Source organism: Gekko japonicus, unplaced genomic scaffold, assembly GCF_001447785.1.
Source record: "Gekko japonicus isolate JY-2015 unplaced genomic scaffold, Gekko_japonicus_V1.1 scaffold1363, whole genome shotgun sequence".
Taxonomy (NCBI): Eukaryota; Metazoa; Chordata; class Lepidosauria; order Squamata; family Gekkonidae; genus Gekko; species Gekko japonicus.
This window is the reverse complement of record NW_015163643.1, coordinates 417237-429295: the sequence shown is the minus strand read 5'-3', so window position 1 is coordinate 429295 and position 12059 is coordinate 417237. Positions and strand designations below refer to the sequence as shown.

Here is a 12059-nt window from a genome sequence, read left to right as displayed (position 1 = left end):
CAGAATTCCAGCATATATAGACAGGATGAAAGAAACATGCTATGTTGCATAATGTCATTACGGGAGAAACAAATTAGGAATTATTTTATAAATTAAAAATCACTTTAAAATTTGGTGCATTCTTTAGCTGTAATCCTAAAAACACTTTCCTGGGAGTGTACCATTTTGATTAAAAAGGGACTTCTGAATAGACGTCTGTAGGATTGCTCCCTAAACCCTGTGAATAGAGAGCAGTCTACTTTGCAGAGCTATGTTAAAAGTAGCCATGATTTTCTTCTCTGGAAAAAGTCCAGCCCTGCATAAACCATTCTTACTTTGCTCCTGGAGGCTGAGACTTTTTTCTTTTTCAATTGGGTAAATTATGTTTTCTTTATGTGGGGAGCTTATCTGGAAATCTCAGGGGAATTATTCAATTACTTATAGCTATGAGGATAGATGAGTGAAAATCTCAAGAAATTAAAGAGAGTTCTTTTACACAGCGGGTCTTCATTCTGCAATTATCCAACCCATTCATAAGCAAAGATAGTGGGAAGAAAGGAAAGAGTATATGATTTTTTTTAATGAATAACATGATGATTCTCTTTGTAACTCAACTGTCTTGTTAGATCTCTTCAAAAGCTTCATAGAGGCATAGAAATAAAGGGGCTTTTTGTTTTTGTTTGCAATTAACATTAAAAGACGGTGCACTTCATTTCACTGCTGGCTACATCTTCTCTTCTCTCTCTCTGACTTGGGATGAGACCACTTTTCCATCAACCATCTCTTCAACAACAGTCTTGATCTTCCGAACTTTATTCTTTTCTGGAAATAAAAATAGGTAGCTATTGGGTACAACAGGCAATTGATATCAATGGTAGACCAATGCAGTAGGGGAGGAAATGGTGCTGAGTGTGGGTGAGGAAATGTAGAAAAGAAAACCTCCTCCTACAAATGGTAACCAAATCTGCAGTTAGTACAGTCTTTTCCAAATGACTGTACCAAAGCAGGCCTGGGGAAGGAAATGTAACAAAACTGGATACAACCTGGAAGGGGAATGAATAAACAGTGATGTTGTATGGAAACATCCCCACAACCTATTTCAGATGGGGGAGGCACATGGAGTAAAACCTCAATGTAGAAGTAACCTAAATCTCCACTCCTTCCATTATATAACACCCTAGAAATAATATATATTCCAGGTAGCATATTATGGAATAAACATGTGTTTTATGGCCATGCAGGTTGTTTTTCTGAGAGAAATGCATAGTTTGCCACCTGCTTTTCAAAAAGTGACTCCATATACGGGTACTGCTTGCAAGAAAATAGTGTATTTTGAAGAGTGTTCCTGAGTATAGAAAATTCTTTAAAAGACTACATTTGTTCAGTGTGAATTTGATATTAATTTCATTGCCTTATAAAGAGTTTGAGGGTTGCAGCTGCTACCAGGAGTGCAAAATACCCCTTTACCCAAGTCAGTTATCTGTTCACTAAAGTTTCCGCACAACTTTGAAAAACTGTTGTAATGCAATTGACTTTTTTTCAGTGGAAACCCCACAGAAGTTTGCTCTCAAAAAGAGGGACGAGGTGTCAGCTGTCATACCTCTCTCAGCTTCTTCTCTTTTTGCAATCTCCAGTTCCAAAATAGATCTGTATTAAACAAAGTAAAATATATTCTGTAAACACACAGTTCTGACTTTTAAGAAGTAGTCATTTCCTCCAAAAAAACCCCTCAAGGCAGCAACACATGGTTGCTGATGTTTTAGTCTAACATCAAGTCTGTGGGGTAGGTCCCAGATCACTCAGTAAATACGGAGTTGAAGCCAGGCCTGCATCCACATGGGGTTGCAAAAAATATGCTGCTAATATAGAGCAGCAGCAGCAGCAGCAACAAGTGAGGTGGGGGCAAGTGGGAACAGCATCCTGGCCCCCTTTCTCTGAGCCGCTCACTGCTTTGCCACCACCCTTCCTTTCCCTCTGTTATGTCTGCAAAAGCCCAAATGTCTTGGAGATTATTCTAAATCCTCCTTTCCCCTTCCTAGCTGTGCTGTGAAGTTACAGCACAACTCAACTGGAAAAGGGGGGGGGGAGCTCTATAAAGGGCCAAAGGATGGATAATGGACCGTGGCCACTTTTCCATCCTTCCTTTGAACCGAAGCCCACATGTCTGTTCCACATGGGGAAAGATCTGCATGCGGAAGCAGCCAAGGTTTCCCTGATCCAAATTCAATCCTCTCATAATTCTACCAGGGTGGGGGGTGGGGATGGGCAACATTCCTGAGCCGACACCTTTGGAATTTTAAGAAAGGTTTTAAGACAGGTTTGCAAGCACCACTACAAAATGGTTGCTACTGGAAATACAGCCGAGCACAACTTGGCTGCCACAGAACAGAAGGCAGAGCCAAGCACACATATGCATATCGGACGAAGGGGGATGGGGAACATAAACACACATGTGTATACAGAAGCCCAAGTGGGGATAACATATATACAGAAAACAACAATGAATGGGAGACAGGAAGGATACAACACAGAGAGAGAGAAGATCAAGGGGTGAAAGGGGTGCTTTACTGATGTTTCCTTGCCCCCAGTTAACAGCCCAGCTAACAGGCTATTTTAAAGATTTCCTCTCTGCCCTGGTCTGTGCTTTGTAACATTCCAGAAACGTCCACTCTGTTTTTCAGTATCCTTCCTACTGGACAGTGGCAGCTTGCCAGTGTGTTCAATTTTTGGTCTATCTTTGGTCTATCTCTTACCTGCTATCTTCTCCTTCCAGCAAGCGACGATAGGTGGCAATCTCCGCCTCTAGCTGGACCTTAATATCCAAGAGGCTGTTGTACTCAAAACTCTGCCGCTCCATGTCCTCTCGCATCTGCAGCAGCTGGGTCTCCACATTTGCAATAGAGGCCTGTATTTGGGCCAGGATCACTCCATAACGTGCCTCAATCTCTGCCACAGCATTCTCTGTATTTGTTTTCTAGCAAAAGATACCAAATTCATTTACTTATTTATTTATTCATCTAATTTATATCCTTCCCTCCCTGCCAAGGCTGGCTCAGGGCAGCTCACATAAAATATCAAACAGTTAAAACAGAAAATAGATAAAAACAGAGCAATACAATTATATATATTATAAAATATAAAGTGTTAGTTTATATCAGATGGTGGGCTTAGCATCATCCTCAGACAACAGACAGCCAATAGCATAGTAGTCTGTGTTTCACATGTGAAATTCAAGAGGTTAAGAACATAAGACGAGCCCTGCTGGATCAGACTGATGGTCCATCTAGTCCAGCATTCTGTCTCACACAGTGGCCAACCAGTTCCCCTGGAAAGCCAACAACAGGGCAGGGAGGCTGAGGCTTTCCCCTGATGTTCCCTCCTGGCTTTGGGATTCATAGGTTTAGTGCCTCTGAATGTGGAGGTTCTCCTCAATCACCATGGCTGGTAGCCACTGATAGACTTATCCTCCATGAATTTATCTAATCCCCTTCTAAAGCTTTTCTAAGCTTTGTAAATTAAATTTTCATTATTATGATGATTATTTATTAAATTTCTGAATCGCCCCATCTCTGAGTACACAGGGCTCTGGGCAATTTACAAATTAATGTACGAAAATACAGTTTAAAATCAACTATCAGTTCATCCCAAAGTTTCACACGTTGCCCACTTATCTCAAACAACCCTAATTTTACTCCTGATGTTCATTGTCTTCCCTATAGTGGCATGATGATTCCAATATCTAGTAGCAATTTACTAGTCTTGACTGGTCTCCAGAAAAAAACTAGTTAAAGTTGGAACTCCTGTCTTACATTCGGATATGTTGCTTTGGAGTCAGTAAGCATTCAGAATTGAAACAGGAGCTGAAAAGATGTCTTGTAACTTGGGAGAAACAAGAGTCTTTTGAATAGGAATTGTAATTTGGGGAATAAGGTGAAAAAGATGTCCATATAAAATACTATATTGAAAATGCTTGAAGCAAATATGTCATGCAGTGAGTGCAGATTACTGAAAAAGTGGTGTGGGTTTAGAGAATCTAGGATTTGGTTTCAGTGAGCTGAAATGGGTTTCTAGTTGCATAAAAGAAATCAGAGATCACTTCAAGAATCAACAGCTTCTCAGTCCTTTCACAATGATCCCAGAAAAATCACTGAGGGGTCAGGTATCAAATTCTGGCAAACTCTGGCCCCGTTCACACGGAGCAGAAGCCACGCTAAATAGACGGAAGAGAGGCGGAGTTACCTGGCGCGATCACACGGCAACATCTGGGGAGCGTAGAGCTCCCGTGGTTGAACTGTGGCGAACCGCCGATAAAACGGAGCAAAAAACTAGTACCTCGGAGGTACTAGTTTCCGGAAACTGCGGGGCAAGGGCGGGCGTCTGATCGCGTTTCCGGTGGCATCCGGCGCCCGTCCATGTCCCCTTGCGAAGAAGGGTTTTTTTCCCCCCAAGTCTCCGTGGTTGCGCACACGCACCCAACGGAGCATGCGCATTCGTAGTGTACACAAAAAAAGAAACCCAGTTCGCCGCGCCGCGCGCTTCTTCGTTGCGCGCAGGCATGTGTTGTGATCGACGCCTCTCCGTAACCACGGAAGCTCCACGGTTCCTCCACAGAACCTCCACAGGAGGTATGATCGCTTTACTGCGTGTTAGTTTGCCCTGGGGCAAACAGCCACGCTTCCCCCCCGCAGTTTCCTGTCCGTGTGACCGGGGCCAGAGTTTGCCAGAATTTGATACCTGACCCCTCAGTGATTTTTCTGGGATCATTGTGAAAGGACTGAGAAGCTGTTGATTCTTGAAGTGATCTCTGATTGGCTAGTATCATTTAAATGAATGGTACAGGAGGCTTTATTTGCCTTCTCTGACATGAAAACATCACTGAATCCTGCTGGTTACAAACCATTTGTATCCATTATGTGACCCCTAACAGTCTGGGAATTGAGAAAGAATGAAACCTGTCCCCTTCTGTTGCTGTTTTCTGCCAGTGGGTGAAGATTGCAACTTTTGCTCCACTTGGCATTCTCTATGTGATTCTTCCTCCCTCCCCAGTGTTTTAACTATTGCTTTTTTTTCTTTTGTACTTATTTTAATTTCTGGTTTTAAGTTGTTTCAATGATGCATTTGTTTTTGATGCGTTTTGTTTTAATGGCTTTTAAGATGAGATTTTAAATTTGATATGTTCATTTGTTAGCTGCCTTGGCTGCCCTATGAGGCAGAAAGTAAAGGTAAAAATCTCAATAAAAATAAATGAACACTGGAAGAAATGAATGAATAAAACAGCAAACAATGGCTACCACAGCAGCAGCAAAGGTGAAAAAAGAGTGGCTGGGGGACAGGCATGAAAAAGGGTAATTGCAGAGGTTTTGGAGGGCAAGACTCAATCTGGAGAACATGTGGCTCAGCAGTAATTATATCTGTTAATGATCAGTCCCATCAACAGCATTCCATAATGCCCACTGTATACTACCATTTGTGGGCATGTTTTCCCCTTATTTCTGCAACTCTGCAACATTTATGCCATAATGATATATGCACGCTATGCAAAATTTATGATCTTTGAGTACTTTGTTCAAGGAAGAGAGCCAAGAATGTTCCTGTCACTGTCTTGCCAACAGCATACTGTTGTGTCCAGCTCACTCCAGATGTAGGAGCAATAGCAGATGTACCTGCCTCTTCAGGGCACTTCTATAGATCAGCAAGCAGCATCCCAAAGTATTATTTAATCAAGTGCAATTGTGTTGGATTAAATTCAGGTGGGTAGCCATGTTGGTCTGAAGCAGCGGAACAAAGTTTGAGTCCAGTGGCACCTTTAAGACCAACAAAGTTTTATTCGGTATACGTTTTTATGTGCCCTAGTATCTGCATAAATGTGTTTGCACATGAAGGCTTATACCTTGAATAAAACTTTGTTGGTCTTAAAGGTGCCACTAGACTAAAACTTTGTATTGGATTAGTTCAGGATACTTTACCAAACTACGCTCGGATTGGAGTTCAATCTCCAGGCCCTGGAGGATGCGTCTCCGGTCTGTAATCTCATTTCTGTTGCTCTCAACTTGTTGGGTGTTCGTGGTTATTTCCACATTCCATTCTTCAATCTGAAATACAGAGAAGGAAAAGAAGATTCAAATACATATAAAACAATTGTTAGGTCTGCAACATTTAGAGGACAAACCTATGCAGAGTTACTCCTGTCTGGACCTTTTGAAATCTGCAAGTTTAGTTTGGAGTAACTCAGCACAGAATTTCAGTGTCAGTCAATTAATTGGTTAGGTTAAAATTCTGTTGATTATGGGTGTCTGATTATTTCGGCAGTAGATTTTTAAATATAATATTTGTCAGGGTCAGAGCCTGGAGCTGCCACATCCTTCAGCGTCCTTTGGCAAGTTGGGCAGTGCCTCAGTTAATGGGGATGGGGGGGGTTCAGCTTCATTCACAACTCTCTGTCCTGTCTCACACCTTTTTCCACACTGTGTGGGAGAGGTCTGGCTCATCCAGGGCCGGTCTTTTAAAGGAGCCTCCGAGGGTGGGCAGGTTAGGACTCACTCAACACCCTTTGAGGTGTTTTGGGGTGTGTGGAACTGGTGCATATGGGCTCTCCATCTGGGCCTCCTCCTGGCACCCTGCCCTTCCCCAGTGCCTCAAAGGGCTACTTCGTTGGCCTGCAGGGGCCTAAGAAGGCATGGGCTGCCACTGACTTCAGCTGTGGAGTTGTCAGCAGGCAAGGCTTATAACAGAACTCCCCCTCTCTGCTGAGCCATGCAAATCACAGGGCGATTCTGCATTGGCTTTCCCCTCCATTGTTTTATGAAACCCACGTTGCTGCTTTCATTTTCTTTGATCATTGGATTTTATGGTACCCTAGACTGCATACCACTTTGAGTATCTTTGATCATCGGGTTTTGTAGTACCTTCTGCACCATTCAGGGTGACTTTGTAGTCAGTATGGTGTTACCCTGAGGTATTTGAATGTGGTTTTGAGCTGCCCCTTTTCCTCAGTGTTCAGAAAATGTGGAGTGAATGCTAGATGTAGAATCACCCATAGTTGTTTTAATGCCCATCACCTGTTTCTCAAACTGTTGTTTAGCTTCTTCACGGTGTTTGTCTGCCATGGCTTCATATTGCTGACGCATATTGTCCATTATCTGCGCAAGGTCAATGCTTGGAGCGGCATCCACCTCCACTGTCACAGTGCCACTCAGCTGCCGGCGCAGTCTCTCCATTTCCTGCAAACAATAGTGCTGGTTATCAGCAGCCTGCATCCAGTCCTCTGAGCACTCCCATGCTGTAGTTCAGTGCCCTGAAATATGAGCTCATGCTCTGCATTCTCTTCAAAATGACATTACCCTGGTGGCCTTCCAGAAAATGAACCGAAACTAAAGATTAGATTAAACTAGGGAAATCTAATCTGAGTACTGTGTGCAGTTTATGAAGTCTATCATTTTTGCGACTGTGGTTTTACTTGCTGCTGGACTCCAGCATTCCTTTGTTATTCTTGAGATCTGCCAGTAGCCTAACCAGCCTTTGGCCACTGATGGATCACCCCCCATTAGTATTTGGTACTCATATAACATTTGGGCCTCCATATTAATGAAGTGCAGATATTTTTACATAGTGAATTCTTGCTGACTTCTAAAGATGGAATCTTCTCAGTAACTGCCACATCCATGGTCATCCCAATCAAATATTTCTATAAGTATGCTCCCATATTGCTTAACAGAAGACCTTTCACCCCACACAGACATTGTTTCTATGACTTCTTTCCACAATCTGCTTAGCTGCTGGCCCAGTTCTTACTTATAGACTCTCTTTCAACTACTGCAAACATAAAGGAGAAGGAGAGGAGGATGAGGAGATTGGATTCAGATCCTGAAGGAGTCGAGCGGCTTACAAACTCCTTTCCCTTCCCCTCCCCACAACAGACACCCTGTGAGGTGGGTGGTACTGAGAGAGTTCTTTCGAGGACTGCTCTTGAGAAAACAGCTCTGAAAGAACTTGTGATGACCAAAGGTCACACCAGCAGCTGTATGTGGAGGAGTGGGGAATCAAACCCGGTTGTCCCATATTAGAGTCCATGCTCTCATATATAAATGAAAACATTTGTATATGCATGATATCAAAAGATGCCCTGGTGACCAGGAATGAGGTTCTGGTAACTACATGAAATAGCAGGTGCACAGTACAGGTGACTGGCTTCAGTGAGAGCATTTACTCCTCACTGAATAAAATAATGCAGTATCTAAACCAGATTGTTTCTCATTTTTGTTTGAATTTGTATTGCTCTCATAGTCTCTCATTGGTTCCTGTGTTGTGTGTGGCCTGTATTTGTGTAGATCAACAGAGGAATGATTAAGACAAGGCTCCCCAGTGTGGTGCTTTTGAGTGCCCATGTTGCCCACTGAAACCTTTTTCGGCTCCCATCAAGTTTTTTTGGAAAGTGATCAGGGCCAGGTGGGGCTTTTACTCTGCGGGGCTTCTAATTGGCCGCTAGAGACCTGTGCAGTTTTTTTAAAAAATTGCTCCAGCAGCTGCCACCACAGCACAAGAAACTAAATCATGTGACTGAAGGTACGCCTGGTGTATGCAAGAAAACATATTCAACAATATGTTCATTTAAAAAGAAGACGAAGAAGAGAGGAGGAGGTGACTGGATTTATACCCCCCGCCCTTCACTACCCGAAAGAGTCTCAGAGTGGCTCACAATCTCCTTTCCCTTCCCCTCCCCACAGCAGACACCCTGTGAGGTCGGTGCGGCTGAGAGTGCTCTTTCCAGAACTATTAAACAGACTTCTTCCTGTAATGCTGAAGAGTAACTTTTAGAGTTATTCATGATCTTTCTCCCTGTCATTTTTTGTCACCCTTTCTGTAACAGCCATTTTGCAGTCGTGCCCACCAAACTGAATTCCAGAGGTACTCACATACTCAAAAAGGTTGGGGTACCCCTGAATTAAGACAAAGAGACACAAAAGGGCCAGATGTGTCAATTACAGAACATAGTAAGCTGTGGCTAATGGTATTCAAATAACTTCTTCAGGGATGAGGAAACAAGAAGAATAAGTTAAAAGCTCTTCCTGCTCCACTGTGGCCCTGATCTGATCTCTCCCTCGTCCCTTTGGTTGCTTTCTTTAAAAAAGAGAAAAGAACAACAATAAAAAAAAACCAAAGGCAATTTTTACAGATCTTGCACGAATTGTTCTGTGAATTCTCCTTTTTATTTCTGTGGCTGGAGCTGAGAAAATTCATAAATCTCTGATGGTTCAATAAGTCACTTGCTCACCTCTTCATGATTCTTCTTGAGGTAAGCCAGTTCTTCCTTCAGACCTTCCACCTGATGTTCCAAGTCAGCCTTTACCAGGGTCAAGTCATCAATTAGTCTCAGCAGCCCTGTGGTGTCATTTTCCACATTTTGTCTAAGTCCCAGCTCAGTCTCATACCTGTTCAGTTTTTTAAAAGATATATTACGTTCTGGGGCAGTTAGAATATGCTCAGCATTTACAGTCTTAATCCACAGATCTAACCATAAGTGACTTCTTAACCCTAAATTCCAGTTTCTAGTAGAAAAGAGCAATCCAGTAGCACCTTAAAGACTAACGAAATATATGGCAGGCCTTTGTGAGTCACTGCTCACTTCTTCAAATCCAGATGTGTCTGAAGAAGTGGGCAGTGACTCAGAAAAGCTCATACCTTGCCAAATATTTTGTTAGTCTTTAAGGTGCTGCTGGACTCTTGCTCTTTGCTACTGCTACATGGAGACTAACATGGCTACCCATCTTGATCTTCCAGTTTCTAGTAACTCTAGACAGCTTCTCATGAATAATTGCTATGGTGATAGATTCAGGTGGGTGGCTGTGTTGGTCTGAAGCAGCAGAGCAAAGTTTGAGTCCATTCACAACTTTAAGACCGACAAAATTTTATTCTGGTAACATCCTCCCCACCCTGTATGTATATATAATGGTTGGTGACTTCTGTTTCAATGTATCTGAAGAAGTGTGCATGCACATGAAAGCTTATACACAGAATAAAATTTTATTGGTCTTAAAGGTGCCACTGGACTAGGGATGGGATAGTTTATGGTTTGTGGCATACCCAGTTCACGAGCCACAAGCTGTCACGAACTTTTAGATGTCAAACAAACTAGGTTCATGAGGTTCATGACGCAATAGAATGGCCACCCAGAATGCTAGAGACACCAAACTTGCAGGAGTTCTCTGGCTGACTGTCCTCTATCTTCCCTCCAAATTTGGTGAGGAATGGAGTTTTTGCAGGGTCTGAGTTACAGACCCCCAAAGAAGGTGCTCCAAAGAAAATGTTTTGGGAGGAAATGAGAGGTGCAGGTTCAGGAGTTTATAGAACAGACCCTGTGCAAGCTTGAGTCAAACTCTGATGCTCCATTACCATCTCCAGGATCAGGCATAGGTGACTTGAAAGACCTCTGCCTGAGACCCTGGAGTAGACAACATTGATCTTGGCAGCCGAAGGATCTCAGACAATAGTGTGTGTTTACTTTCACTTCAGCTTTTAGTTACTACTTATTCATTTTTCTTTGCCATATGCACATACTTTACTCGGAAATCATCAGCAGCCAGCTTGGTGTTGTCAATCTGCAGGATGAGCTGAGTGTTGTCTAGTCGTGCTGCAATAATCTGAAAAACAACAAATGTGTACAGAGACCAAGAAGGGTAGTCATTGATCTGAAGTCAGCAAGCCACCTCAGAAAATTTCCTCGGAAGGATTGCATAGGAGAAATTAAGGTATCTGTGAGCAGGGATGGAACTGCTTTGCTCTTTCAATAGTTATCGGTAGAAATGGTAGCTTCTCAAGATTTGTCCAGGCAGGCAGCTTCCAGTACTGCAAGACATGTGCAGGAGTATTCAGCTAAGACTGTCCAAGGGGAAGACAGGTAATTGTTCCCTGGCCCATGCTGCCCAGGAAACCAAAACACACAGAAGTGCCCCACATATCTGTAGGACTTCAGATCAACACTGAAATTTTTAGAAGTACTGAAATGTTAGAAGTGGCAACATAAATGCTTTAAGGTGACTGAAAGTGGAAATCCTCAACCATACTTTTACATAAGAGAAGCTATATTGCCACATGCTAGTCAATACATGAAGCCTGCTGTTTTGCCGTGGCTAGTCAGTGATGGTTAGCTCCCTCCAGGCCCACATTCAATAACAGCACAGTGGAAGCCTAGTGTGAACTCATCAGTTCTAAAGGAGATCACCTCTGCTTTTAAGAAGCAGGACATTCTCCAGTCACATGGTGGAGAATTATTATCTTATTTAGACAGCTGCATCGTTTTTCATGGTGCTGTACAGAGTTCTGCATTGTTCCCCAGGAGTTTATAATCCAAAACAGACAGTAGGTACATAAGAACATAAGAGACGCCAATGTTGGATCAGGCCAAAGGCCCATCCAGTCCAACACTCTGTATCACACAGTGGCCAGAAATACCAGTGCCATCAGGAGGTCCACCAGTGGGGCGAGGACATTAGAAGCCCTCCGACTGTTGACCCCCCCAAGCACAAAGAAGAGCATCACTTGCCCCAGAGCCCCTATCTATACCTTGTGGCTAATAGCCACTGATGGACCTCTGCTCCATATACTTATCTAATTGCCTTTTGAAGCCATCCATGCTTGTAGCCGCCACCACTTCCTGTGGCAGTGAATTCCATGTGTTAATCACTCTTTGGGTGAAGAAGTACTTCCTTTTATCCATTCTAACCCAACCGCTCAGCAATTTCATTGAGTGCCCACGAGTTCTTGTATTGTGAGACAGGAGTCTGCCTCAATAGGTTTTGTTCATCTATGTGCCTAGTAATTCTTTCCTTAATAATGGTTTCCACCAATTTACCCAATATCGACGTCAGATTGACTGGCCTGTAATTTCCCGGATCTCCTCTGGAACCCTTTATAAAGATGGGAGTGACATTAGCTACCTTCCAGTCCTCAGGAATGGAGGCAGATTTTAAGGAAAGATTACATATTTTTGTCAGGAGATCCACAAGTTCACATTTGAGTTTTTTCAGAACTCTCGGATGTATGCCATCTGGCCCTGGTGATTTATCAGTTTTTAAGTTGTCTAT

At 43.0% G+C, this 12059-nt stretch overlaps 1 protein-coding gene across 1 annotated transcript in view; it reads right to left on the bottom strand.

Annotated features, from left to right (window-relative positions):
* Positions 1-703: 703 nt before the first annotated feature.
* LOC107107331 (keratin, type I cytoskeletal 42-like) overlaps positions 704-12059 on the bottom strand; it is a 16516-nt gene continuing 5160 nt past the window's right edge. The window contains exons 2-8 of the mRNA XM_015407613.1: positions 10534-10616; positions 9251-9407; positions 7038-7199; positions 5946-6071; positions 2733-2953; positions 1580-1626; positions 704-801 (exon numbers count right to left, since the gene is read on the bottom strand). Coding sequence (XP_015263099.1) covers positions 704-801; positions 1580-1626; positions 2733-2953; positions 5946-6071; positions 7038-7199; positions 9251-9407; positions 10534-10616 — 894 coding nt within the window. The remainder of the gene's footprint in view (positions 802-1579; positions 1627-2732; positions 2954-5945; positions 6072-7037; positions 7200-9250; positions 9408-10533; positions 10617-12059) is intronic.